At 38.9% G+C, this 26,760-nt stretch overlaps 2 protein-coding genes across 2 annotated transcripts; both read right to left on the minus strand.

The window, feature by feature from the left end:
- Nucleotides 1–597: 597 nt before the first annotated feature.
- Nucleotides 598–17,416, minus strand: LOC130546911 (mitogen-activated protein kinase kinase kinase 15-like). Its single transcript, XM_057322449.1, has 25 exons — nucleotides 17,270–17,416; nucleotides 17,075–17,181; nucleotides 16,775–16,945; nucleotides 16,149–16,261; nucleotides 15,882–16,041; nucleotides 15,553–15,703; nucleotides 14,965–15,072; nucleotides 14,809–14,858; nucleotides 14,114–14,209; nucleotides 13,912–13,999; nucleotides 13,702–13,835; nucleotides 13,499–13,626; nucleotides 13,289–13,419; nucleotides 13,112–13,217; nucleotides 12,370–12,527; nucleotides 11,328–11,511; nucleotides 10,031–10,208; nucleotides 8,543–8,717; nucleotides 8,282–8,467; nucleotides 7,804–7,909; nucleotides 7,404–7,635; nucleotides 6,818–6,933; nucleotides 5,481–5,599; nucleotides 5,274–5,350; nucleotides 598–3,736 (listed from the first exon to the last, which is right to left on the minus strand). The coding sequence occupies exons 1-25, from the start codon at nucleotides 17,300–17,302 to the stop codon at nucleotides 3,640–3,642; spliced, it is 3,204 nt and encodes a 1,067-aa protein (XP_057178432.1). The 5' UTR covers nucleotides 17,303–17,416; the 3' UTR covers nucleotides 598–3,639.
- Nucleotides 17,284–25,861, minus strand: LOC130546912 (mitogen-activated protein kinase kinase kinase 15-like). Its single transcript, XM_057322450.1, has 5 exons — nucleotides 24,634–25,861; nucleotides 23,275–23,414; nucleotides 21,644–21,667; nucleotides 18,694–18,887; nucleotides 17,284–17,438 (listed from the first exon to the last, which is right to left on the minus strand). The coding sequence occupies exons 1-5, from the start codon at nucleotides 24,938–24,940 to the stop codon at nucleotides 17,402–17,404; spliced, it is 702 nt and encodes a 233-aa protein (XP_057178433.1). The 5' UTR covers nucleotides 24,941–25,861; the 3' UTR covers nucleotides 17,284–17,401.
- Between the last annotated feature and the right edge of the window lie 899 nt (nucleotides 25,862–26,760).

Below are 26,760 nucleotides of genomic sequence, written 5' to 3' on the forward strand. Positions count from 1 at the left end.
ATCAGTGTGTGACACCAGGGATCAAATCCAGCCAACGCAATAATCTATCAAGTGAGCTACAGGACTTCAGGACTTCTAACGTTATACTAAATATTTGATTGTATTTTAAAGCAAACAAAAAGAATACGGACTATGTACTCTTTATAGTGCAAAGTTAATTATTTAAAAAGGAAATATCATGAGAAAACAGATCTAGTAGTTTTGAATATGACCTTTAAAATAGTCTCAACTATCATGATCGCTGAAAAACATGTGTCCAATTTTGGGACCAAGCTAAAAATAGACTTGACTGACCTTTTTTATTTTTTTATTTGAATGTAGAGGTAGGTCTTAAATTAGCCGTGAGCTAAAATTAGATGCCCCTTGTACTGAAACTAAAAATAGCACACTAGATACCTATATGATCTTGACAGCTAACCCACCGTGTGCTATGTGCATGGCTGTGATTAGAAGTTTTTAAGAGATACTGTATGCAATGCCAAAATACTTTTTAGAAATACTAAATAAATAAAAAAAATGTGTGAACAAGTCTGTTAAAGTGAAATAAGGCAAAACACATTTTGAAAACAGCCTCGGATGCATTTCAATAAAATGATTAGAAACAAACTCATTTTAAGCAGTTTTGACTTCTAAATACTTTTGTGTAATTTAGGCAATCTAGAATGTGATTTCCGAAGCATATGATCCAAGTGTTGATCTTGTTTTAAGGACACAAATTTCAACATCACAATCATCATTTTAATTTCACAATTATTTTATTGTATTTCAGTTCAGGGGGTACACAACATCAAATGATTTTACCCCTACGAGCATTCCAAAATCATTTATATCACCCGAATAATTTGAATAAGGCTTTGTACAAAATCTAGGGTCTTCAATCGCTGCTGCTGTCGTTCTGAAACCATATTTCGTTATTTTTTAGTCACCCTTTGTGTTTGTCACTGGGTTTTGCAAATATCTAACCAATATAAAGTATTAAAAAGTGCTTGTCAACTTTGACAACACAGTATTTAATCATTTAAAAAGTACAGCAATTTTGCATGTCCTGAAAAACAGCGATTTTGGGGGTTCAGAAGAACATGCCATGTAATTTTAAACTGCACGATCACAAGAACAAGTAAATCTATTAACAATAGAATTCACAAAGAATTTGACAGAGTAAACTTTTTGTTAAGGCAGAAGGAACTGAAAACACTTTTCAAAAGTTAAGTTCATGTGGAAATTACCTGAATACCAAATTTGACATTTTGACAATTGTTTGAATACAAGAGCCAGCAATTTGACGTACAGATACTCTTAGCACGTCTGTGTACTGTACAGTCTATAAAGAAATTAATGTGTGTAATACTAGTAGTAGAACTACGGTGGCCCTGAACCGCAAGTGGAAAAAAAAATTGCAGGGAAAAATAAAAACAGTGTCCTAGACCCTTTCTGAGCCTAAGTCCGAAGACTTTCTCTACTGTTCTCTATCTCTCTCTGTCTGTCAGATTTTTTCCTCTCTCCTTGAAACTTTTTTTTCCTCTTCAAAACTTTTTTTTTCGTCTTCAAAACTTTTTTTTTGCTCTTCAAAACTTTTTTTTTGCTCTTCAAAACTTTTTTTTCGCTCTTCAAATCTTTTTTTTCGCTCTTCAAAACTTTTTTTTCGCTCTTCAAATCTTTTTTTTCGCTCTTCAAATCTTTTTTCGCTCTTCAAAACTTTTTTTTTCGCTCTTCAAAACAGTTAATCAGCTAATTTGTCGTTTTCATTTTCACGTATTCTATTTTTACATTCAACTATCGGTGAAAAGAAAAAAACTTAAATATCAACCTGCATGTATTATGTACGTCGATTAAGATCAGATTTGGTATCTTTTCTTAAACGTTAACTTTTGCAAATCAATAATGAAACATATAAATGATCAAAATGACCAGCCATCAGCACTATTCCCCTTTATTTGCATAAGTGAAGATTAAATATGACCTCATACACAGGTAAACAAAAATGTCATGAGCCTCATATGCCTGCAAACAGCTGCCGACATCATTTGTAAATGACATCAGTGTAATGCCTGAATTAAAGTTTTCTTTTGTGTCATTTGCCTAATGCAAAAATTCCAGGTGGTCTTTAGGTTTTTCTTTATCTTTAACATGTCAAATTCTGAATTTGGAAAGAACTGATCAAATTCGTTCAGTTTTCCAAAACATGTTAGCTAAATATCTAAAATCATGCAAAATGTGTTGCTGTTCGACTTTTAAAAGAAGCATTTCCATATCACTGTGATAAGCAACCCAACACTGTATCGCAAACGTTTACTGGAAAAAATACTTTCCTACAGGTTGCATAGTTGAGGACATAAACAGTAAATTTTAGTTCTTTAAAATCACTTTAAAAATCCAGTTTGTCAATGCCCTTGCGAAATGGTCCCTTGAAACAATTTAAAACATTTGAAGGCAGTGAAAGCAGTTCAGGTGTGAGATTTTTGCAGTTGTGAACTTTTTCACCCGAAAGTGTTTTGCAATACGGTGTTTCAAGTTGGCATCTCGGCTCGGCTCGACACGACAAAGCTTGAATATCCTGTTCACAAATCATTTGAGTGCTTTTTTTTTTAGAAGTCAATCTGAGAAAAGATAACTTTTATTGTCAACATCGCTGTCATCTTAATACCAACACAACAGATTAAATAACTTAAATAGCTTAGACGGAACACTGGTGCCCTGAGCGCAACCATTCTCAGAAAAAAGATCAACAAACACAGTGTGTTGAAATACAGAAAATGAAATGCAAGATCAAAAGTCACACAGAAGAATCAAGTGAATCTGCAGAAGTGGGTCAAGCGTGTTGGATGTTTTGGTCTTAATTCAATAGAAGATTTATCACCTTGATCTTCCGTTCATGCTCTTAAGCCACTTATATCAAGGTCAGATAAGCCTGAAAATCCTCCATACATGCTTTGGCGTGATACTGGGTTGAAATAGTTGGTTACAAGTACAACCGGAAAATAAACTGTGGTGTAAAGTCAACCGCATCTATTGGCTTTCTGCAAGACTGGTCTTGCAAGTCTTTTTGAATGGCATGCAGCGGTTACTACGGTTAAGTATTTGCTTTGGTTAGCAGCAAATTCTTTGCCTTTTACAACTATTTACGTTTGGTTATCAAAACCCATATCCCAAACAAGCTTCTTACAGTAGCTCTGGTCCGAGAGGTCATTTTTCCAGACAGTACCTCCATAAAGTGTCACATAAAACTTCATATTACGCATACATTTAATAATTGAATTGAAAAATGATAAACCATTAGAACGCTAAAAGCACAGAAAGTTCTCTTTAGTTGGGTTCTGAGCAGCCCATCACTTGGAGAGAATCATTCCGTGTCAGCGGACACCTCGCAGCACGCCGGTGTAAGAAGCGGAAAGCATAATCTTTCCTGGATAGAGTTGTTGACATCCCTGTGGGTTTTCCTATTGAAATGAGATGGAAATTTTGGAGAGACTGAAATAATACCCTAAAAATGGCACAAAAGCAGCAGATGAGAGAATCGGGCAAAGTGCGTCAGAATTAGGAGGTTCAAATCACGTATTTAGAATCCGTCTCTCATTACAGGCATACGTGTGAATGTTTATGCTGGCTCAGGTGTCTATGAATGATAGATTTACAAAACTCTCATCCTTCTGAATGTCCCTCCTCATGCTTGAGTTTTGTAAGTCCTTTGTTACGGTGTCTTTGAATGGCCCGCCAGATCCGACACAGCACACCGCCCCTGTTGTGGAGGCATACGCATTCAATGATTATAGATTTGACACCTTTTCGGTCTTTTTGACACTAAAGCCACACAATGAATCATCAAACGATGGTCTTTAAACTGTACTATGTACAGGTAAATATGAACATTCTGTCATCATTTATTCACCATCTTGTCAATTCAAACCTGCATGACTTTCTTCTGCAGAACACAAAAGAAGAAGAAAGTTGGTGGCCGATCATCAGTGGCACCCATTCACTTGCATTGGTTTTGTGTTAATACCATAGAAGTGAACGGGTGCCACTGCGGTTTGGATACCAACTTTCTTCACAATATCTTCTTTTGTGTTTTTAAATGCTGACAGAACTATCACTTCAAGTTCCCTAAGGGTTACACATCTGTAAACTAGGCCTGTCAAACGATTAACCGCATCCATAATAAAAGTTTGTGTTTACACAACATATGTCTATGTACTGTGCATGTTAATTTTGTATTTATAAATACAAACACATACACAAGTATACATATTTAGGAAATATTTACATGTATTTATTTATATTTACCAATAATTGAAATTATATATAAATGTTTATTAATATTTAGATTTTTCTTAAATATATGCATGGATGTGTATGTGTTAATAAATACAAAATTATTATGCACAATACACAGATATATATTATGTAAACGCAAACTTTTATTCTGGATGCGATTAATCGCGATTAATCTTTTGACAGTAAACACATTGTAATGGTTCATAAATGTGGGGTCACAATACTGTACTGTATGTAAATTATTTTAGGCACTTCAGCAAATATCAAAAACGGAATATGATGGTATACTTGAGTACTCCTGCTTTTCACAGTAATACCCAGAAAACAAGCAATATGGGTAGTTAACAAATAAATCCTATGGTGTGACAGAAAAAAAACGAACAATGGAGATAAATCTCTCTTGTGCTGTTTTATATAATAAATAATGATAATATATTATGAACAGTTTGTTTACAACATTTTTGCTGTCACCGTAGGTCTCTTTATTCTTTATGTGGAGTCCAGAAGTAAAGATGTTATGTTCAGATCCTCTTTTATTATTATTTTTTAATTATATTTTCTTTGATTAAATTCCTCTTTTTTTTGTATTATTATTTTACTACATTTTGAATCCTTTATTATTATTTATGATAATCATTTATAATTTATTATTAAGACTTTCACATTGCATATTTGCAGGAAAGGCACCTCTCTGAACCCTTTGACAGTGAAAGACAAAACTTGTGTTTCTGCGGTCCTGCGGCTACATGGGTGTGAATGCAGTTGTGAAAGGAATGTGAAGATGCACGTGATTGTGAACATGATGTTTGACAGCTAGAAAGTGTTAAATACTTTGCACAACTTTCCTTTGCACATTTTGATATTTTGCAATAAAAAATGTTTTTGTTTGTTTTAAGACTGATGTGTTTTCAGTGTTGCTGAAGTGTCCCAAAAATGCTTTAGTGTATGGAACGGCACACAAACTGGCATGCTGATAAACATCTACCCAATTAAATCCTCACCTGAGCCTGAGGCAGCGAAGGTCTTCCTTAGTAATATCACAAAGAATATCGTTAAGAGTATAATCTTCCGAAACGAACTGCCAGGGACATAAACCACAGAAATCTTGACATTAAATTTCTATTCTTCTTATTTTTATATAAAGAAAACCTGCAAGTCAGTCAGTATGCATGTTGTGGGAATGATTCTGCATAGATGGTATAAGTCACCTTGTCTATGGTCTCGGAGTCGGCGCCATGCTCCTTTAGCCAATTGGTGAGCTTCTTGTCAGGCTCGGGCTGTGTAGCAATCTGAAATATGGACGGACCGGGCGCCTCTGGTACGGGAGCTGCATGGAAGTTGAAATAATAAAGAACAGATGTCAAGATAAACATATGATTAATGCTCCTTTCCAAAACACAGACAGCATTGTTAGCCATCAAACTCTGCCAACACCCAGGCTTTACCAAAAGGTACCTTGTTTTGACCCAATTTTAAAGCAGCATCACATGTACCTTTCATGGACAAGGCAATCCCAGAATGCTTTGCAACAAGCTCAGAAAATCGAATATCTACATGAAATTGGACTATACGTGTTCAAGTACGTGTTTAAAGCCCTTACTACACACTGTCCATCACATTGCACACTTGCACATTGCACATAGCATCTGGAAACTGTACATTGTAAGAAACAATAGGTTAAACCTGTAAATAACACATCTGCACACTCTTTAAATGTTTTTTTTTGTCTATATATTTTTTTCACTTTTTGTATATAGTGCATTATTGTTTTTATTTAATTTCTATCTCAATGTATATTTGCACTATGTTTGCACCATGTGTACACTTTCTTCTGCACTAAGCTCCTGTCGCCAAGTCAAATTCCTTGTGTGTGTAAACATACTTGGCAATAAACCTCCTTCTGATTCCGAAGTCATAATGTATTGAAAGTGGTATAGGTCACATGAAGATACCCTTTTGTCTAGGACAAAATGAAGAGTTTGGTTCAAAAATTATTCTTTTTTTTTTAATTAAAAAATCATGTTTTTTATTACGATATAATGTTTTTATTGTGTTAGTATTTGTTGAGTTATTATGGCTTAAATCAAAATAAACCAACTGCAGTTTGATTGATATTAATTGGAATGTGCACAATGAAAAAAACAATTTGTAAAAACGGAGTTCTCATTTTGGAACCAAACTCTTCAAATAATGTTAGCACTCACTTTTAATGGGGGTTCATTTGTAAGCTACTGTGAATTTTTTTGTTTGTTTACTATTTACTGTCTAGGTTGCATGCCAAAACAAGTCGTGCCAGGACACGTTGTGTTCAGCAGTGGTTAGTAGGAAAAGAAATGAATGGAATGGGTGACTTGTCAGATCTCCAAAGAAGTATTACTAATTGTAGGACTATTTGGTGGTTTTTAAAAAGTGACACTCCCCACAACTATGAGATGAGTAAGAGGTGATATCTCTTATATAAGGGAATCTGCTTATTTTCTTTTATCCCTGCGTTTACATTATTTTGGCCAAGAACGGTAGGCCTTTCATGTTTAGCACAGCTGACCTGCAGCGGGTTGTTGTCTGATCCTGATAAGCTCGATGTCGTGTGCTCGCTGTTGGAGAGTCAGTCTCAGAACCTGCTGGTACTCTCTCTCCTTCTGCACCAGTTCCTCAAGCAGCCTGCAGGGGGCGACAACACACTGAAACAGACGCCATTCAAACGTCACTCACCTCTCTACTGCACAACAACAGTTTCGTTTGAAGCATCGTGTACTGTAGATTCACAGAGCATTTGTCGGCTATCCATTCATGTCATTTATCAAATCAACAAATCAAGCGGCTGCCATGCAATGTAGTTGATCAAAGAAAAAATTTGATCTCAGTGATTTTGAGTTTTTGGTTTTGATTTTGAGCGCTCGGTGAAGAAATATAATGCTGTGAGAGGAAAAATGACCTGTGCTGTGTCTCAAATATACAGGAAATACTTGGATTATTTGGACTATGTTAAAATTATATCAAAATATAATTTGTGTTATTTGCAAAGGATTTAAATTTCATATTAAAAAGTCAGTTTAAGAAGACATATTTTGGACCTTGTTGCAGTTAACTGCATAAAACGTTAATGAAACGTGTTGAGCTGTCGTGTGCACCTGTTGGTTTCCTGTTTGAGGCGTCCGAGTTGGATTCCCAGTGGGTGCTGTGGCCGCTGAGCCTCATGGGATATGACCGAGCTGAGAGTGCTGACCCCAGAGGTAAGCACTTGGTCTTCCTGTGGCGTACGTGCCACCGAAACAAAGTCGGCGTCGTCTTCTACGTCAACTTCATCTGCATCCTTATCAGCTCCTTCACTCTCAGATGCCGGACCAAAATGCGTTTGCAGCTCTAAGAGATAAAAGAGATATATTCAGCTCTCCTCATAATTCATTTTTGTTCATTAAAATTAAATCTTATATTTAATAGTTACAGTATATTTTCATTAAATTGATGTTATTTTCTTTACAATTGAACTAAGGCACACGGAAAACTGGTTTCATTTTCTGTCGCACGCACCTGGAATCAATATTGTGACAGCTGCCTGCACAGCCCGTCTGATAATGTTGTCCATGGCAAACATCCAATGAGGTTTAATGTGATGGTTTCTCAACACTTTATTTACCTATGACAGTGATGACAGACAGAAATATTCATGTTGTCATTCACAAACCAAACACAAAGGGGAGGTAGTGAGCTACATAAAGGGATAGTTCACCCAAAAATCACCCTCAAAATATATTTGACATTTTCTTCTGTAGAAAACAGAAGACGATATTTTGAGAAATGTCTTACTGGTTTATACAATGAAAGCCAACGGGGGCCAATGTTGTTTGGTTACCAACGTTCCTCAAAATATCTTTTTGTAAAAAAAAACGCCTGCTTTGGAATGACATGAGGGTGAATAAATGATCAAAGAATTTTCATTTTCGGGTGAAATCTCCCTTCAAATAAACGGCCGTTACTAGAGATGAAGTAAAAAAAACTGTTTTCTCACAGAATCTTGAAAGCCAAACAAAACCAGTTGGATCTGATTGATGGAGGTGCTGTCGAAGTCCAGGTCCAGTTTGAGTTTTGAGATGGTGGTCGCCATGACGCGTCGCTCGGGGCAGCGTATAAAGTCTCGCAGGATGCAGATGATCTGTTTGATGTGGTCTACTGACAACTTCAGCTCTTCTTGACCCTAAAACACACAAGTAAATCCCCTGTGTAAAATGCAACCGTACAAACATAAGCACAAGCACACAGACACACACACCTGGATATGGTTCTCCATCAGGTTGGAGGTGACTTTATCTTGGTCCTCATTGAGGACCTTGTAAAGAATGGCCCGTCGTTCACTGTCTTTCTTGAGGAGAAAGAGCCCAGAGTCACTGTTCTCAGAAGAGGCTGGAGAGCTCCGATCTTCTGCTGTAGGACTTTCATCTGGAACACTGAAAGGACACCACAGACTGGTGATACATTATTAAATGACATGACGTCATTCCAAACCTGTAGGATTTTTGTTAGTCTACAGAACACGAAAGAAGATATTTCGAGGAACGTTGGTAACCATTGACTTCCATTGTATGGACTAAGGACACAAAACCACTGAGACATTTCTCAAAATATCTTCTTTTGTGTTCTGCAGAAGAAATAGTCATATACACGTTTTGAGTAACATGACGCTGAATAAATTATGGTTCATTTTTATTTTGGGGTGGGACCTTTAAAGGGACAGTTCACCCAAAAACGAAAATTCTGTCTTCATTTACTTACCCTCAGGTTGTTTCAAACCTGTCAAAATTTCTGAAGATATTTAGAAGAATGTTAGCAATTTTCAGTTCTGGGACATAATCCACTACCATAGTAGGAAAAAAATATTGTATGAGATATTTTGAAGAATTTAGGTTCAGAAATTACAGTTATGGGGCACCTTTGACAACAATTACATTTTTCGTACTATGCTGGTCAATGATGTCGTGGAACTGAAAATAACTAACGTTCTTCCAAAAATCTTTCTCTGTGTTCATCAGAACAAAGTAATTTATACAGGTATGAAATTTCATGAGGGTGAGTAAATTTTCATTTTCGGGTGAACTATCCCTTTAAGTAGCTATAATGCCAGAAGTGCTAAAAAGCATTTCTAATTTGTGTAATAGGTTGAAACATGTCAATGAAACAACGTCCAAACAACTTACACAAAAACGCGTCTACTGTAAATATTTACGTATGTAGCAGATCTCTAAGTCGTGACAGGTGTGTGTGTGTTAAAACGGAGGTAAAGAAGTGGTCAGTGAAGAGTTCATGGGATTATTTTATTAGCAGTCAGTGAGTACCTGCTGTAAAAGACATTATCTCATTACGCACACGTCCATACACCTGCACAGCACACCTGTCCTTTCATTCCTCTGTGTTAATTAAACAGCGTTTCCAAGGAGTCAAGCGACGGCTAGAACGGACCCCGACGCTTCATACCCGGAGAGTTGATTTACAGGTGCGCTGAGTGCCGTACTGACCGCGGCCACTCAGCTTCGTAAACACGGTCACGTCATTAACATTCCAGACTGGAGTTCAACAATCGCACAAACGCACACGTACACACACACAAACTAAAACAGTCGCGCACGTGCCAGGAACTACGGTCATCAGTTCGGACGCGACTAATGTGCAGACTGGTTTGAAAGCTGCTGTGTGGAGGAACATTAAAGCTACAGATTTGAAGAATGCTGATGTTTAGATGCCAGTTGGAACGTTCTGAGCTCACCTCAGAAAGTTTGAGATGGGTGGTTTGATGAGGTTCTCGGAGCTGGAGCGTTTCTTCTTCTCGAAAAACACATCTTGCTTGGAGTCGCAGTCTGGAGATACGGAGCCTGGTTCACTGCTGCTGCTCCCCGTGGCCTCCGCCTGCAGCTGCACCGGCAGTGAAACGCTGCGGATGTAGTCTGAAAAAAGTCAAACACATATGAGGTCACACCGTTTCTGTTTGACCCCCTGGAAGACGTCCCGGCTTGAAGAAGACCTTGAGATTTCCCTGAGAAGAATGAAAAACATTTCATGGTCCACAAAAATGAATAAATATAGTATGTCACTTGCATACAGTATTTGCATATTTTTTGACTATTTATGTTTTTTAAACAGTGTTTCTATACGTTTATTTATTTCTATACGTTTTTGAAAACAACATATCAAAATAATACCACTGTACTGACAACAAATCAAAGCCTCGACAAGACATAGAAGCCACATGAATCCAAAGCCACTGAGAAAAGAAAGCAAAAGAAAAATGACGAGAATGAGGAAAGATGAAAGACACAAATGGTCCAGAGCACTCCAAAAAGACACAATCACAATGCCAAAGATTATGATCTCACACTTCTCTGAGGACACACAAGGACACAAACATTGAGACACAAACCTTGCCACACTGTTACACAGAATCCAAGCCAATGTGAGCCGAATGGATGGCATGAAGGGAAAAGGAAACGAAGTTGTTAGTATTTAGTCTGTATTTTATAAACTAGTACACACACTAGGCCTTTGACAACTACGACACTTGACACCCGTTTGACGTCATATATTGGCCCATAAACAGCTGTCACAAACTGACATTTTTGTCATGTGAGAGAAAAATCCTGAGATTTCTGATAAAACAAAGTGTGTTTTGTGAACCACAAAACTGTGAGAAGCTGTCTGTGCGCGGCAGGACGGATTCCATGCATGAAAGTAAAGCGAACTTGTGCTCTTGAGATTTTTCTCATGCTAGATTTTTCTCAGACCCCAAACCACCTGATGTTCTTAACATTGCTTGTGTAAGTCCTTTCTCAGTGACCGGCTGAGAGCAGTTTGGACAGGTCGCAACTTATCCACACAGCGGCGAGATGCAGGAATGTTGTGTTATGAGGGGTTTGACAGCTCTGCGTGGTTGCTGGAGAGAAAACGTTTTGTTCGCGCTCGAAGGACCCTAACTGCCATGCACACCATGGATATGAGCAGACGGGTCAACCCGGGTCATTATTATCACAGCTGCGGAAAGCGTGTCGAAATTGGGTCGCAGATGTTACCTGAGGGTTTAAATGCGATCTTGTTCTTTTTGCCTTTGATGTTTTGACGCAGAAACAGATCTTTGAGCAGGTCCCCGGCCATCGTACGTTTGTTGGGGTCCGGCTCGAAGCAGGAGAGGATGAAGGATTTTGCCTCAGAGGAAAGAGATTCTGGGATCTCGGGGTGGATCTTAAACATCCCCACCTGGTAGAAAGAGAAGACGTGATTGAAGATGATTTTTAAGACAAATAAAAAATAAATCTCTACTGTACGAGTGCCTTCACTTCCAGTCCAGATTATTGCACTGCAATGGTCAGAAATTTTATTTGGATATTTATCTTTAACACTTTTGTTTAAATAATACAATTGTAAATGATCTTTTTGACCTATTTCTGGGTTTTATTTTCTTTCTTTATATATGACTTTATATGTCTTTATAAATAAAAAAATTAGCAATAAATGAACATTGCAAAAAATTAGCTGTCAAACGATTAATTGTGATTAATCGCATCCAGAATAAAAGTTTGTTTTTACATAATATACTGTATGTCTGTGTACTGTGCATATTAATTTTGCATTTATAAACACAAAACACATACAAATACATGTATACATATTTAGGAAATATATACATGTTTTTATTTATATTTACCAATAATTATTTAAATAATTATATACAAATGTTTATTAATTTTTATATCTTTTAAATATATGCAGTATGTGTATGATGTAACACAAAATGAATTTGCACAGTACACAAACATATATTATCTTTTATTCTGGATTAATTTGATTAATAATGCTTTATAATTAACTATAATATAATATAATATAATAAATATAATATAATAATATAAATAATATAATATATAATATAATATACCACGAGAGGCCGAGTAATGTTGTGACATCTTGGAAAACTCCTCAATTTTACTGTGACTTCCACCAGCAAATGAAATGTGGACCATTTCAAAATGGCACACGAGTCAACCTGTCCTAAGCGGTTGAATGCATCATCTACATATGCATATCTATGATAATAATATAAAAAACTATCCTGACCTTAAACATGGCGGCCTGTGGCTCTCCCAGTTCATGAAACGGAGGTTTGCCTGTGGCCATCTCTATGATGGTGCACCCCAGCGACCAGATATCCGCCGGAGCCCCGTAACCTCTGGGGCCCTTATCGATGATCTCGGGGGCCATGTACTGTAACGTACCTAAACAGAGGTTTACCAAGAGAGAACGTAATTAGATAATCACACAGAAAAACATACAGAAGTGCTGATAATGAAGGACGAGTTGGTGAATGGATGTCTGCACCTGTTGTGATGCTTCAGCAGCCACTAATGAAACACAAACACACTCCCGTCTTAGACGCTATGCTAATCTAATTACTCCTCCACGGGAGACATTCTCACGTTACCAGTGACAGGACTCATTATCGCGTACCATAGTGGAAGCCTTGCTGTTTTGTGTCAGGTAACACAAGTTATCTAAGCCCAGGAAAGGTGACCTAGTTCACCTTTCACAGAAGTCAAATACAGGTTTTGAATGACATGAGGGTGAATAAATGATGAGAGAATTTGTATTTTGGGTGGACTATCCCTAGACATTGTTTTGATGTGGGGGTGCCCGATACTCCCTCAGATCCTGTTTGGTGGGGCTAATGAGTGGCTGAACTTTAACCAAAACCGTGACCTGGCAAGACCACCAGGATGCACACAGCAAGGGTCAAATGGAAAAGGGTCAGACCACGTTCTACAGCCAACAAAAGACAACGAAAGGGAAACGAATGTATTACCGGTAAACGTCTCTGTGCAGGGGTTGACTCCAGCGAGTCTCTTAGAAGTTCCGAAGTCAGAGATTTTCAACACGCCACTGTAGGTGTTGACCAACACATTGTCCCCCTATGGACAGACATGTGGTCAATGAAAATTCACCGAATGGAGACGTGAAACAGTTATGAGGTTATTTATACCTTGATGTCCCGATGAACGATTTGGTTCTCGTGCAAATAACGGAGTCCTTCCAGGATCTGTCTGGTGTAGAAGATGATGGTGGCCTCTTTCAGGGGACCCCACTTCGAACGAAGCAACGCTGACAAACTTCCTATGACAAATATGAAGCGCAAAACACATAAAATACCAAATATACCCCTTTAGGTATGTGTAACAACAACTATACACACCTCCTGGGACTTGTTCCATGAAGATCTTGATATAGCCGTCCTCTGACACTGAGCCCAGGTACTGAACGATGTTCCTGTGTTTCAAATACTTGTGAAGGGCTATCTCCTCATGCAGAGGCTGAGAGTATCTGTAAGCATCACAATATTTCATATTTAAGAACGAAAATTTAACATTCAAATATGATGCATAATGTCTTTCCTACCTGCTGTCCTTTTCTGGGATTTCTTTGATGGCGATGCGCACCTGGTTGCTCAGGTCTCGCCCTGCGTACACAACTCCATAAGTACCCCTGCCGAGAACCACCCTGTCGCCATTCTCATTGTAGTCATATTCGTACTGCAGGACAATCCAGGATTTAAGTACCACAAGCCATACAGATACCACCAAGAAACTAAATGTGAGGAGTTCTCACCTCCAGGGTGTCTCCATCACCCTCCCCCTCCAGCTCAACGGCATTTCCTGATCCGTCTGTTATCAACTCCTTCACCATGGAGCAGAACCTGTACAGACCACGTGGGTGTCAACCAACAACAAATCACAGCAGCCGTGCTACGAAAAAAGTTCTACAGTCTGAAACCTAAAGCAAACGTTGATACAACATTAGCAACACCAACCTGCCGCACTGGTCCTCTGTGGAAAAGTAGATCTGGAAATCGTCCGAGTTGTCATGCACATACAGAAAGCAGCAGCGCTCATCAAATTTGGAGATGCTATAAAGAATAAAAAGACATGGAGAGCATTTGTTACACATTATGTATAAATCACATTTACATGAAAGGTTCGGTTATGATTTTGTCCAGAAAGAAGGTATACAGTAGACGAAGCAAACGTCCCTGCGAGACGAAAAACGGTTCAAGCTTGTGTCCGTCTTTGGTGTTAAAGGAAAGATATTTGGAAGAGGGTTTGTAACCAACCGTTTTGGGGCACTATTGACGACTATAGTAAGAAATATTACTATGGTTGTCAATGGTGCCCCAGAACAGTTTGGTTTCCAACATTCTTCAAAATATCATCTTTTGGGTTCAACAGAACAAAGACACTTTGGAACGTACAGGTTTGGAACAACTCGAGGGTGAGTAAATGATGACATCATTTTCATTTTTGGGTGAACTACCCTTATAAACCACCAGCTAAGACCAGCAAACGGCTAAGTTTGAATGTTTTATCTTTCTGCAGGGTAAGGAGTTGTGTGATGGACAATATTGACACTCAGTCAAAGATCAGTGTGTTTCGAACAAACAGAGAATGCGCAATCGTTTATCTCAGTGTGTAGTCAAAGAGAAAGTGGGAACAAGAGAGAGAGTCCCACCTGATGCCTTTGATGGAGGATGCCGTAAAGTTCCACTCGTGTATCCCCTTCTGTGCACAAACCAATAAGCACAAAATCTCTTTTAAAAAGTACAATATATACCATTATTGTGTAGGCTACACAACACTGTAAAAACCAGCTATTGAGTGCACTGACCGTCTCAGCTGGAGACACGTGCCATATGGAAACATTCTTCTCTTCAGCTTCACTGTTAATGGACACATATGAGGGCTGGTAAACTTTAGTGGGCTCCAAGATCAACACCTGCACATCGACACAAGTGATGAGTTTATTAAATGCAGTTCTATATCAATGCAGACGACGTCTTTGATGAAACGCTAAGGGCCAAATTTACTAACAGCTTGCGGCAGCGCAAAAGCCTCATTTGCCGTAAAAACTACTGTAGGTATTTAGTAAAGACACGCAGTGAAAATTAGCGCTGAAATGGTGTGGACACAGCTGTTTGTAGGAGTTTCCTCTTCTTTATGGGAGAAGAGTATTTAAATGAATCACACAACGCGACTTCCTAACGTTTGCACTCATCATTGTACTGGTATTTGCGGCTTTATTTAACGCCCCAAAAAAGTGCTCTTGGTAGATTGCGTTGGTCATTATGGGAATAAAATATTGTGCCTGTGTTTTTAATGTGCGCCTTGTTAGTAAATCACCTACAGAAATTTCCACTCCCGTCTGCGCTATTTGCCCTGTTTAGTAAATCTGGCCCTAAATGTGGTGGTGTGTTACCGGAAAGCGGAGGCCGTTGGTCGTTCCCTGGGTGGCCTCCACGATGATGTCCATCCAGAAGTTAAGTCTCTCTCTCTGGGGTGAATGCTCAGTGTTCTGCTTCTTAAAATGTTGAATCAGTTGAAGGTTCTGGACCACTGATCGCAGGTACCTGAATTATTTTTAAATCAACACAGGTAAGTTCTAGTCAGTTCTGAAAAATGAGGCATTGCAGAGGAGGCACTGCACCAGATCTGCTAAGCCACATATCGGATATAAAACTACTTCTGTCTATATGACATTAATATGACATCTGATATTCCACATACAGTAAACATTTTTATGTTTACCATATGGGTGGCTTGAGTTTGAAAAGTTTTTCTGCCGCTTGTACAGCTTTAGGAATGTCATTAGCCAGCATGCTGACGGTGAAGAACTGTCCCACATCCCAATAGTTATTCATCTTCTCCAAACTGCCTTTACGGCCCAGCAGACTATTTAACCTTACACCTGTAAAAGAGAGAGGGTTAGAAAGAAAAACATTATTTTTGTAAAGATCCTATAATGAAGTAAATGGACAAGTAGGAACAGGAAACAGGAAATGGGTTTCCCCTCACCGATCTTCCTGAGCTCTATAGAAGTCTCAAACTGCTGCCCGGACACTATAAGAAGCACTGCCAAGTTAATTCCTGAATAGAGCGTGGGCTGCAGTTCAAAACCTTTTCTATACCTGCGACACAAAACAAAAATATACAATAAAAATGCAGGTTGCCAGGGTGTTGCTATGTGACTTGCATGGTAGTTTAAGTGGTTGCCAGGGTGTTGCTATGTGGCTTTTATGGTGGTTTAAGTGGTTGCCAGGGTGTTGCTATGTGAATTGTATGGTAGTTTAAGTGGTTGCCAGGGAGTTGCTATGTGACTTGCATGGTAGTTTAAGTGGTTGCCAGGGTGTTGCTATGTGACTTGCATGGTAGTTTAAGTGGTTGCCAGGGTGTTGCTATGTGGCTTTTATGGTGGTTTAAGTGGTTGCCAGGGTGTTGCTATGTGACTTTTATGGTGGTTTAAGTGGTTGCTAGGGTGTTGCTAGGTGGCTGCATACTGTCCAAAACCAAATATTTTCTTTCATTCCTTCTATTGTTTACCATGTGAAAATTGTAACCTCCGAATGGCTCATTAGTGCTATTGTCTTGGCGCATAAAGGCTTGAAACTGTGAGAATTAAGCAACACCTCTGACTCGCTTACCACTGGATGGCATTTTCTCTATTCTTTGTGTCCTTGCAGTCAGAGTCGAGGAAGATGTCTTTGTAAATACGACCACAGAGGCAGAACATGTCAGGTGCGGGATGTTCGCAAGACTGAAGGACCTGCAACATCACACGTAACGCCTGCTCTCTGTCCCCGGGACTATTCCGTCTGCACACACACACAAATCCAGTTGTTCTTCAGATCAAAGGGCTGTGTTATAAATAGCACCGACCTGAATGTTTGCTTGCCAAGCATGTGAATATGAGAATATACCACACAATGTAGATTTGTGGTCACCTATTGAGAGCAAAAGCATAGTGGAACTGAATCATGGGCTGGTTGGCCAAGTCACAGGTGGGCAACATCTCAATGGTCTGTACCAGTTTAACCATGGCGTCGTAGTCCTGGAAGACACGGCATAAACACATTAACAAAGACCAACAGCATTGTGAATTAAGCAGGATGGGGAACATCTCTCATTCTCAGTTGTACCTGTATATCTCTGTAGGAGAAAAGCAAATTCATTACAATGTCCTGAGTTAAAACCTCTGTGTTGTCGATGCGGAGTTTGATTCGAGAAAGCTCCTTGGCCAGTTCTTCTCCCTGGTATTTTTCTCGAGCTTTTCAGATGTCGTTTAAGAGCGTGTCTTTGTACGAAGCGCTATGAGGACAGAGGAGAAAAACAGGGTTTATTGGAATAAAATAGATGTCTCTGATTGGTTGGCTTTTTGATATACGTATTAGCACATTAATGTATACAGCCGCGGAAAAGTCTTTCTGAATTTATTGGTATGTGTTCAGGTAAAATGATAATTTTTGCTTCATTCTGTGAACTACTAACAATATTTCTACCAAATTTCAAATGTAAATATTGATTTTATTTGTTTTTATTAAACTGAAGACACAGGTGAAAATAACAGAAAAGATGCTCTGTATTTCTTCAGACCTCAAATACTGCAAAGAAAACAAGTTATGTTACATATTTACTTTTAAGCATTACAACACTAATATTTAGGAACATGCATTTAGTAAAAGTTCAAAATTATTTTTTATGTGATAACCTCGAATTTTATCACAGTTGTCATCCAGTCTTTCACATCTTGGATCTTGGATGACTCTGTCACTCTTGAGGTTTGATTTTGTTAAAATTCAACAGACACTGGACTGTAATGGCCATCTAGAAATCAACATCTAGAAATGGTGATTAAATGAACATTTGTAATGGTCTCTTAATTTTTTCCTACAGCTGTTTAAAACATCAGGAATTGCTGCTTTTCATATATTGAGAAATATAAGCATAAGTTGCAATATTAGACAATGTATCATTCACTACATTGCATTATATTTTCCAGTATATTCCCATATATTTTTGTTTCGTAAGGGAAGTTCTGGCTTCATATCAAAGTCTCTTTCTACCTTTTTATTGTTTTTCTGTACAATCTTTGGAAAAGGCTCCACAAATGCTTTCTGCAGGTATTTTAGACCTCCACGCACAAGACTTGTTTGTAGGTTACAGTGTCCGGTACTCTTGGCGCTACAATCAGCAAGTTTTAGACTTTTCAGGGATGACATCTGAGCACTATGTGAAAGGACACTCTAACACTTGTTAGAAGGTACAGGAGCACCCAATAAATCCTGCATACACTTGTGCGTGTCTGTCTCGGTGATATAATCTGACTATCTGATCTTCACTTTCTCATCCGGGCAAAGTCCTGTTTCACCCCTGCAGAAATGAGATGGACACCTGATGATCATTTGACACCCAGTTCAGCTCCAAGTCACATCTCTGATGCTATGATAAACACAAGCTGCAGAATTTCACAGCACTTCAAAATGACAGCACATAACTATTAACTAACGCATATAACTATAACATATAACGCATATAACTAACTATATAACTAACGCAGTCATACCATGAAGTGACGTGGATGTCTTTGAGCAGGTTGGCGAAGCGATCCACCAGCGGGACGCAGAGAGGACCCAGAAGGTTGTCCCAGTTGGGCTGCATGTACTCTGATGCTCTACGTTGGGCCACGTTCTCACAGCACAAGTACTCGTTGTTGGGTGTCATCAAGTACGGAATGAAATAATAGTTTCCGCTGGAGGCCTGAGGAACAGAAGCAGAAGCAAACTTTTTAACAAAAAAACATTTTAGTTCAAATTTTATCATTTGCCCTCTGATACGAAATGGCAGCAGAAAAATGTCTGGCAGAAATGTGATGTACTCGGCTGGCTGCCACTCTGAGAGCCAAAGAAATCTTGTTAACACCTTTGATCCTATGCTCTCCCAGAATTCCACAGTGAAATGGACGAGGGCCGACAGCGGTCCACCACATCAACACTTCAAATGTAAGAGGTCACCTGCACCTTACTTCAAATCATCGCTACTCTATTAAAATGATCGTGGTCTTTGGTCTTAACATTAATGCAAAGTATTTTAGCATTTGGACTCTTTGATCTTTGTATCTGTCAACAACCAAAGCATGACATCTATTAAAATTTACTACAGGAGACAAAATGTTAATCATAATGACTTAAAAGTAAAACAAAAACTGAATTCAACAGTAACTTTAGTGAGACAATGAACCATTATGTCTGTCGAAATGAAAGGATGTGAGTCAGAGTAATGTTAGAAGTCACACTAATTCCCATACATGCACATGAGAAACCACAAGTGGATTTTCCCAGCATGCACCAGCATGCTTGCAGCACCTACTTTGTTTCTAAGGCCAGAGCCTCTGTACTCAGGAGGCAACTGGACCCATGGGAAGCCGATTTTAACTGGCCTTGACGTCTACTCCAGATAACACAACCGAGAGAGAGAGAGAAAGACAGAGAGAAAGAAAACGAGAGCAAACGAATAAAGGGAAGAAAAAGGGAAGGAGAAAATGAGGGGGAAATGTGACAGGTATAGAAATATACACTACACTGCACATTCAAAAACAGGAAGGATAATGGTAACAGAGGGCGCTGGACTTTAGCATGTCAACACGAGACAGAATTTGCAAACCATTTTAGTTCTGTAAGGGGAGTTCAAAAGGATATGCCAGGATGTGAAAAAATAGGGCGAGAGTTTATCCACTGATAATAAATGACTGGATCATGATAAAAATGAGTTGTAAGATGAAGATCTGAATGTAAGATTGCAGTGGATTGATGAGTCAATCTCATTTTCTGTTATTGCTAAAATCTTTTGTACACTTAGATGTATTAACTAAAGGAAATGCTGAATTACTTACAGCAACAGCTTAAAAAAAAAGCACCTTTTTATCGATTTGGCTAATATGACACAATATATAATATTACATTGTAGAAATAAAACGTAAAATGTATTAGTAATTTTACAGACACCCAATACAGTTCACATTTAAAATTCAGGTGAAACAGGTGTAAAAAATTAATAGAATAGAATTTCTGAATATTAATACAATATACTGTGCCTTATTTTTACTGTTACAGTGTATATTAATTACATTACAATTTATTATATTATATTACATTTATTATATCATAGTTCAATTATATTATGATTATCCAATAGCTTTAAAATTCAAGACCAACAGTTATTTGGATCACGCACATTTAAATCTAACACTGGGTTCACACCAAACGCGAATTAAGCATTTTGCGCGAGTAAATTACATACAAAGTAAATGCCAAGAAGAGTACAGAAGCAAACTCGAAGCCTTATGCTGGGTTCACACCAAACGAAAACAATCACGTTACATGCTTTTTATTACTCGAAGGAAAAGTTCGTTATTTTCGCATCTTTGCATTGACTTTACATGTAATTTACTAAAAACGCTTAATTCACGTTTGGTGAGAACCCAGTGTTACTTAAAACAACATCAGACTGCGAAGAAAATGTCACGTGGAACCATAGTAGCCTATGAGAATGATTTCACGTCGGAATGTTAATTGAAGCGAAACAAAAACTTTAATGTGTAGAGACGGTGGGCGGTAGAGGGTATAAAAGTTAGCAATGGATAAGTTTGTGATATGGAATGAAAAAATAACTGAAAATTCGGCACCAGCAGACAAAACCAAGACAGACAGTGGACCTAAAGTTTATTACCATTTTGTTGGGGAGATTGGGGACAGGTGGGGCTCGGTACCCTTCCCTACCTCCAAAGTGGGGAATGGCAGAAAAAGTTTGAGAAACCTTGATGTAAGGTCTTTATACACCTCTGAAGACATAGTTGTGTATATTATATTGCATTTCTGTCAATAGATCCTCCAAAAAATTACACATTGGAGCTTTAAGGCAGAGAAACTACAAAGATTTTAGAGAAAAATAGATAGATATTTTCATTATTTAATAAGATGAAGATGAATCAGTGGTTAGAATGATTCCAACTGAATCATTTCTTACTTAAATGCTGCCAAAGTTTAGATCAACACCTCAGCAGGCGATCTATTTAAACACATGGACTGGACCAAGTGTCCAGAACACAGATACCAACAACCAGCTCTTTTATCACAAACCACTAACACCCACTGACTCAACAAATTGCCATGACAACCCTTTTGGGTTAATGAAAATTTTATTTTAGCTGGGATGTGATGAAACAGAACCTTGTGTCCATTCACAACACATTAGTACAGTATGTACATAAAGGAGAGTTCAGGAAGCAGTCTATCCGTCGTTTTATGTTTATTTTAAGGCCCTGACACAGAGTAGCATGTAAACCACAGCACAGTGTGTCATAAGAGAAGCAAAAATAGCCTCATACAAAAAGCTCCTGACACACAAGCCTTCTCAGCCAACAGGAGACAACAACCCTCGTGGCATTGCAGGCAATGTTCTTAAACCTCATCACGTTACAAATCCTTCACAGAGAGAGAGACTGATTTGATACTTACTGTGTTTTTCTGTACCACCATGTCCTACATAAAAAGAAAAGAAAGAGTTACTATTTTAGGCCGTTTACAAAAATACATGAATACACTACTGCAACAGGTTGACGTATTAGCCCTGATAAATGAAGTGTGTTATATGTTGACCTATTTTAAAATCTTTTACATTTAAAACAGTGTTCAAGTGATTTTCAGCACCATGTTGTGGGTGGTTAATAGGTGGATGATTTCGTAATCAAAATCTGTGCCAGTTTTGTAATTTTGCCCAAAAGAAAAGTATAACATTATTACTGTACATCCAAAAGCAGGAATTATGTTTTTTCAAAACTATAAGCAATAGTTAAGTATAAGCACATTTTACATCTAGTACCACATAAAGTCACCCATCAAAATTGACCATTTTAATTTTTACACAATATTTTTTGTTTATTATAATTGATTTATCTATTTATCTTTTTTTATTCATGTTCATCAAAAATATGAACATCCTTTCCCCTCCAAACATCTCTTCTGCGCACAACATATGTCTCGATGCGAAGGTAGAACTGCAGTATATTGACTGTCCAATGGCTATGCTTCCAACTTCCAACAATCCAATTAAAGCAACACTATAGAACTAATGCTCACCTTTGCCCCATGTGGTTGATAAGCGCAATTGTCTGTGACCAGTGTGGTAAATAATGTAATGTGATAATAAACGTCAATTTAAACGTGAATTTGTTTACTAAGCTGGTGGAACCAGCGAATGCAGAAACGTTGTTAGGAAACCATGTCGCACTCTTCCGCGGGCAGGGGATGGGTGGAGCTGTGTGTACCGACCCGAACACAGAACTTACAGAGTGTGGTTGCTCAGGTAGCAGCGGTAGTAGAATTCGTCCGGTTAAGAGTTGTTCTACCACTCAAATCATTTTAGAGACATTATTTTAAGGTCGAAAAACTACAAAGTGTTGCTTTAATTCCCAAAGGACGAAACCAAATCCCGCAATACATTGTTTCTTATTTCGGAAGCCATTTTATTCGGATATGCGGTCGAATATGAAAAAAAACACCTTTGCAACACACACTTCATGCTGACTTAAATGTTTTGTTTATTGCCATTACGACCACATCATTAACCACTTATTATATTTGTTACATTAATGACATCTGTGCAACATAGCGAATGGAAATGGACTCAGTTCTGGACTAGTTAATATTGTCACAAGGCACATTAACAATTACAGTTGCACAAACACACCTCATGACAGCCCACCCAATGCCACAACGCGTGATTGTCATCATCTCAATGCGCTAGAACACATGCCTTCCAATGCCTCCCTGGCAACGTGGCCATGTGCAGCTGTCCTGGGACTTGGGATCGCATGCCTGAGCTATTCAGTGCCCAGATAACTGCTTCCCAGGCTGAGAATAGCAGGCTGGCCCTTGATAGTAAACAACCACTTTTTCAGAAGACAAAGATGCTGAATGTAAATGTAAGAGTCTATGGGCCCCCAGTCTAACCTCACCCAACCTCTGCTAGTGCTTGTGAGTGGGCGGAGCTTAGAATAAGGCAGAGAGTGAATTAGCCAATCAGGGGCTCCGTGGGAACATGCAAAGTCATCAAAAATTAAACAACAATGAGAGTTTGTGCGTCTCACCTTTAGGGACTGTGCGGTGTCAGGGTCTATGTCGTGGTAGAGGATGACATTGTTGGCCATGTCGAAGCTCTCACGCACACCAAGGTGATAAAACAAGGAGGGCTGTCTGAACACATCGCTCATGTCCACCACTGCAATATCTGCAATCGGTCAGGGACACAGTGAGCACGCTGAAGGAAAATATACAACAGGATCCCACCAATGCAGTACAGAGTGTTGCATTTAAAAGGCATAACATATAGGCTACTGGACGTACCTATTGGACAGTCTCTTTTCAAATCTACCCATTACGTGATCTTTACGAAGAACAGATTACAAAACTCTAGTTCATGTCAGTTTCAGGGCACGTTCATTGAAAAGCATGAGGCTTGTCAACAAACCATTCTCCATGATCTTTGTTTGTTTGTTTAGTATTACTTTCCATGACATAACAGTATCGTTTCTTTTAATAGATATCCTTGATCTTTTTTTCAATTTTAGGTTAGTTACATTTGCTTTCAGTCAAACACAAATGTGGTTTCAAAGGAAAGCATGCAATCGTGCAGGTTCCAAAATACAAGAACAGACATGATGTGACTAGAAACTGATGCACAACTAAGACGCGTGTGGGTGTTGTACAGTACAATCAACAGAAAACTTGTCTATATGTTTCTATATGTAACTTGCGCTTCCTTCTCATTTCCACAAATGGTTCAACTAATTTTAAACTCTGAAAGTGCGAACTCATTTTAAATGCTCTTTTACTAATATACAGATGTTTTGCTCAAAATGCTAAATGAACCACATCTAAGCAAATTCTGCATACACACAAAACATGCAGAACAGTTCATGGCAGAACCCTTATTATTAACAGACCCCAAAAGTAACCCACGTGGGTTTTAACACCAAGTGAAATACACTTCATACAAGACCTGGCAAGCAATTTCCAAGAAAGGAATGTGCCCGAGGCAAAAATCCCAACTGCACTCCTGCAGTTCTTGAAAGATTGTAACACCCATATGGGAATGCCCTTAGATGATATCTAAGCCCCTAACATAACCCTTCTAACAGTTTACATAAGCAAAAAGCTCCTTGACTTGAACATTTCTCATCTTGCTGTATGTAAATCTATAATCATGCAGAGTTCTGTACGATCCATCCCTAAAACTAACATGACCTGTGCCATGCATCTAAACTTTGGAGACCTGGGTCATGCCGAGTATGTGGATAAGATCTCTCCTTGGGCTCAAATGGTGGAGAATATTGCTATTAACAGGGAATGCACATAATCAATAAATGTGTAGCTTTCACGTTGGATAGCGTCAGCCAAATGCAAAAACGTTTGCGCATCCAACAGGAGTCTCTCCAGTGTTAACTCACCCGCGTCATAAAAAGTATCAAGCACTGTTGTCTCTCCAAAGTCTAATCGTCCAAAAGTAACAGTGGTTAGTATGGCACTCTCCGCGTCACAGGCGCGCTGGAGACACTGCAGCGCGCCGGACTCCGGGCTGTTTGCGGCTACCGCCTTTAGTCCATCGTTCAAAACATAAACCGCCCGCAGGGACCTCTGTTTTGTTACGGGACTTGGGCTGGTCACATCGGCTCTGTCCGCGCCCGCAGACATGGATACCGCGGCGGTGTGATCTCCACCGGCCTCTGCTGTAGGTTGGTTGGGCATGATCTCCATAGCGCGAGTAATCGTAGTCCCCCGTGCGCGTCCCTCTTTTCTTTCCAAAGTTAATCAATAATGAATAACCAAAGTTTAGCGCGCACCTGTGCCGAAGAGAGACGCGCGCCTCTGACGTCCAGCGTCTTGCAATGCATTAAAGCAGCGCACATCACTGCATATTATAATAGAGCAATGCACGATCGAGTCTCGGTCCAGTTTTATCTCGTTTGCACCGGCAGTTAAGCAATTTTACCAAACGCGCAAACCGCACAAAGCGGTTTTCTAGTGAGAGGCAACAAACTTCATGTCAAAGACGCGCTGCGCGGTCTCTCTCTCTCTCTCTCTCTCTCTCTCTCTCAAAGACAACCCGCATTATCTTCCTATTTGAGGAAGTCATTCCTCTCCATATGCCTTCTGTGAAATCGACACAACCCGATCATTTCCTCAAACGCGTATCCTTCCGTTTAACTGTGGGGTGTGTTTCAAAAACGAGGAGAATTGTGCAAATTGTGAAAAGTTCTGCCTTTTACTGTTGTTGAACCTTCTGCGTCAGACACCCTTAAATTATCTGGTGTAACTGTCTAAATACAAAACTGCGCGTGCCAGAGTTGCGCCACAAGATTCGACCCTAAGTTCGCTACACATTTAAAACTGTTCAACTTCTGACCACTTCATCGAAAGACGAGACAAACCAACTACACAAAAACACTAAACCTAAATTCTCCATAATACTATAGGTGTAGTATTTGTTGCAAACGCACACGGAACATTTGCCTCACTACAAGAATCACACGCAGTTTAACCATGGTATTTGTAGTTAAACTATGGTATACAAATGATAATCAATCAGCCAACTACACTTTTAGTATACTGCAATAATTATAAAACCATTGTTATTTTTATCCCAAGGGCTGTACGGCGCGTGACTTATCCGTGAGACTTGATTATAACACCAAAACTGGCTGATTTTGTGTCCTAGCTGTCTTTTATCGTTATGCAAGCGCAAGACATCTCAAAAACTAGCAAAAAAAACCAAACGAGCATCCGGGTAATTTTGCAAAATGGATGTCTTTTGTGTACCTCACTCAGGTGTGTGAATGAGTGTGTTCGACTGCGCAGACCCATCATCGGCATCATCCTACCGCGAGAACGATTCAAAGGGAGCTGTCTCCGTATGCTTTGTAATCGCTCTCGCGGTACTTCGACGTCATGCTGATGGTCTGCGCGGATCACAATGGAAAAGGCAACTGTTAACATCGCTGCTAACTCAGAATGAGATTGAACTGATTCATTATCATTTATTCACAGAACAAATTACCCAAATACGAAGTCTTACATCACACAGGTCATAGCAATGACGCATTTTGTGACAGTAACGCCGTAAGAGATGAGTACTTCGTCAGACTTCTTTGTCAACACACTCGCGTCATTTACGGATTTGGTGTCTTGCTAAACTGTGATTTCATACCAGTATTACTCCAATAACTTTTCAGAAGTTCCTCATTCATATTAATATTTTTGAAAACTTTTAAAAGTTGAACTTGCCCTCCAGGTTTTACTACCGTGTAAAGCGTTGAGCAATTTTGATCTACATTCTGCAAATGTATCATCATAGATACAGACAGTGTGTATTTCTGCGTGCGTGTGTGCCTACTTAACGTGTGTGTGTCTGTAAACTGAGAGATGGTGTCTCTTATACTCTAACTTAAAACGTCCTTCACCCCATAAAACATCCCACAAATATATGACCTTTAAAGTCTTAGATAACAATTGCACCCTGTCGCCCCCCAACAGATTTCATCATATACATTCATACTACAATGTAAACGATTTACAAT

This window comes from Triplophysa rosa, linkage group LG23 (assembly GCF_024868665.1).
Source record: "Triplophysa rosa linkage group LG23, Trosa_1v2, whole genome shotgun sequence".
Taxonomy (NCBI): Eukaryota; Metazoa; Chordata; class Actinopteri; order Cypriniformes; family Nemacheilidae; genus Triplophysa; species Triplophysa rosa.